At 44.8% G+C, this 1,321-nt stretch overlaps 1 protein-coding gene across 1 annotated transcript; it reads left to right on the forward strand.

Annotated features, from left to right (window-relative positions):
• Window positions 1-115: 115 nt before the first annotated feature.
• On the forward strand, window positions 116-1,209 carry BO80DRAFT_439888 (uncharacterized protein; the record flags this gene model as incomplete). Its single annotated transcript, XM_025721098.1, has 4 exons — window positions 116-458; window positions 514-527; window positions 570-983; window positions 1,184-1,209. Coding segments are annotated over 4 exons (797 nt in total), but the record flags the coding sequence as incomplete, so codon positions are not given.
• Between the last annotated feature and the right edge of the window lie 112 nt (window positions 1,210-1,321).

Consider the following 1,321-nt stretch of genomic DNA (forward strand, 5'->3'; position numbering starts at 1 on the left):
ACCACCAACGAAGAAACCATCAATGAAGAAACCGACATTCAATTAGTCCTTCAAGATCCAGATTCAAAATTGATTTATGAGTCTTTTCGTCATGATCTTGAAAAAAGTGCGACAGAATTCATAGCCACCTATGGCGCGAACCCTGATCACTTCTGGAATAAATTGCCCTTGCTCAGTGATGGACATATCGTCAAGCAGTTGTTGAAAGTGCTTGGCCACCATTCGGAGATGAATGATTTGACTCAGAGGCTGCTTGAGATTAAGTTATACGAACAAGTTCAATTGCTCGAGAAGAATATCACTCTGCGAAAGGGTGAGACAACTAGAAGCGTGGCTCTCCAACGTGTGCTAGGTCACAAAGCTTCCCGGGCGGAAGACTTCAAAGTCGATCGCGGGAAGAAGCTGTCGCATTTTGAGCTCGTCGATTTATTCCGCATCTCAAAGCCTCATTGGAGAAAGTGAGTTAATTTTATTTTCCTCCAGACCGGTTCTTTTCATATTGATAATTTATAGATGGCGTAAGATCAGTATGTCTAAGGTGCATATGATACGTAAAAATCTAAAGCCAGTTCAAGAAGAATGGGCCAAAGACCTCAATGATGTTCTGTCCAAAATCTACAAACAGATACCTTCACAGACTCCGTTCATCCCCGAGATGGGAGAGGGAGAAGCACGAACTCCGGATTCTGAAGTAGAAAATTCTAATCTGCCCATATTGAGTTTCTCAGCATCAGCCGACCAAGTTGACAGCCAGGCAGATAGCCTTGAAAGCAGGAAACGTGGAACAATACAAAAGGAACAAAATTCGAGTTCCGCAGAAGCGATTATTTCCAATAAGCGATCAGCGTGCGACCTCTACCCGCTAGCTACGAAAAGACAATGTGTTGGCCAGGTAGTGCTTCCTTCGCAAGGCCACACAGCGGAATCAGGCGTTCCGAACAACCGGACAGTGCAACCTAGCAACGACAATTCCGCGCGCCCTGGTATGCAAAATGTTAGCCCTTTACGTGACTTTGGCACTCAATCGAACCCAGTAATAGAATATCAGACTCTTGGATGCCCACTGTCTGATAATTCTGAAGCTGTCAATCTTAATTCAGGAAATCAACCGCGAAACCCATTTAGCCAAGCATCAACTGGAACTTTGCTACTGCATGATGGAACAACTATGTCTCAAAAACAGACTCAATTGTTCGAAGTCCGAACTAGGTCCCGTCAATCCAGTCTTGCACCAGTAGTCGGCAATTCCATCTATCCAGATGGTTACGACCCTGACGTCGACTCAATAGACGCGATAAATGCTTCTGCCGAACCTCGAATT

Source organism: Aspergillus ibericus (assembly GCF_003184845.1).
Source record: "Aspergillus ibericus CBS 121593 unplaced genomic scaffold BO80scaffold_100, whole genome shotgun sequence".
NCBI lineage: Eukaryota > Fungi > Ascomycota > Eurotiomycetes > Eurotiales > Aspergillaceae > Aspergillus > Aspergillus ibericus.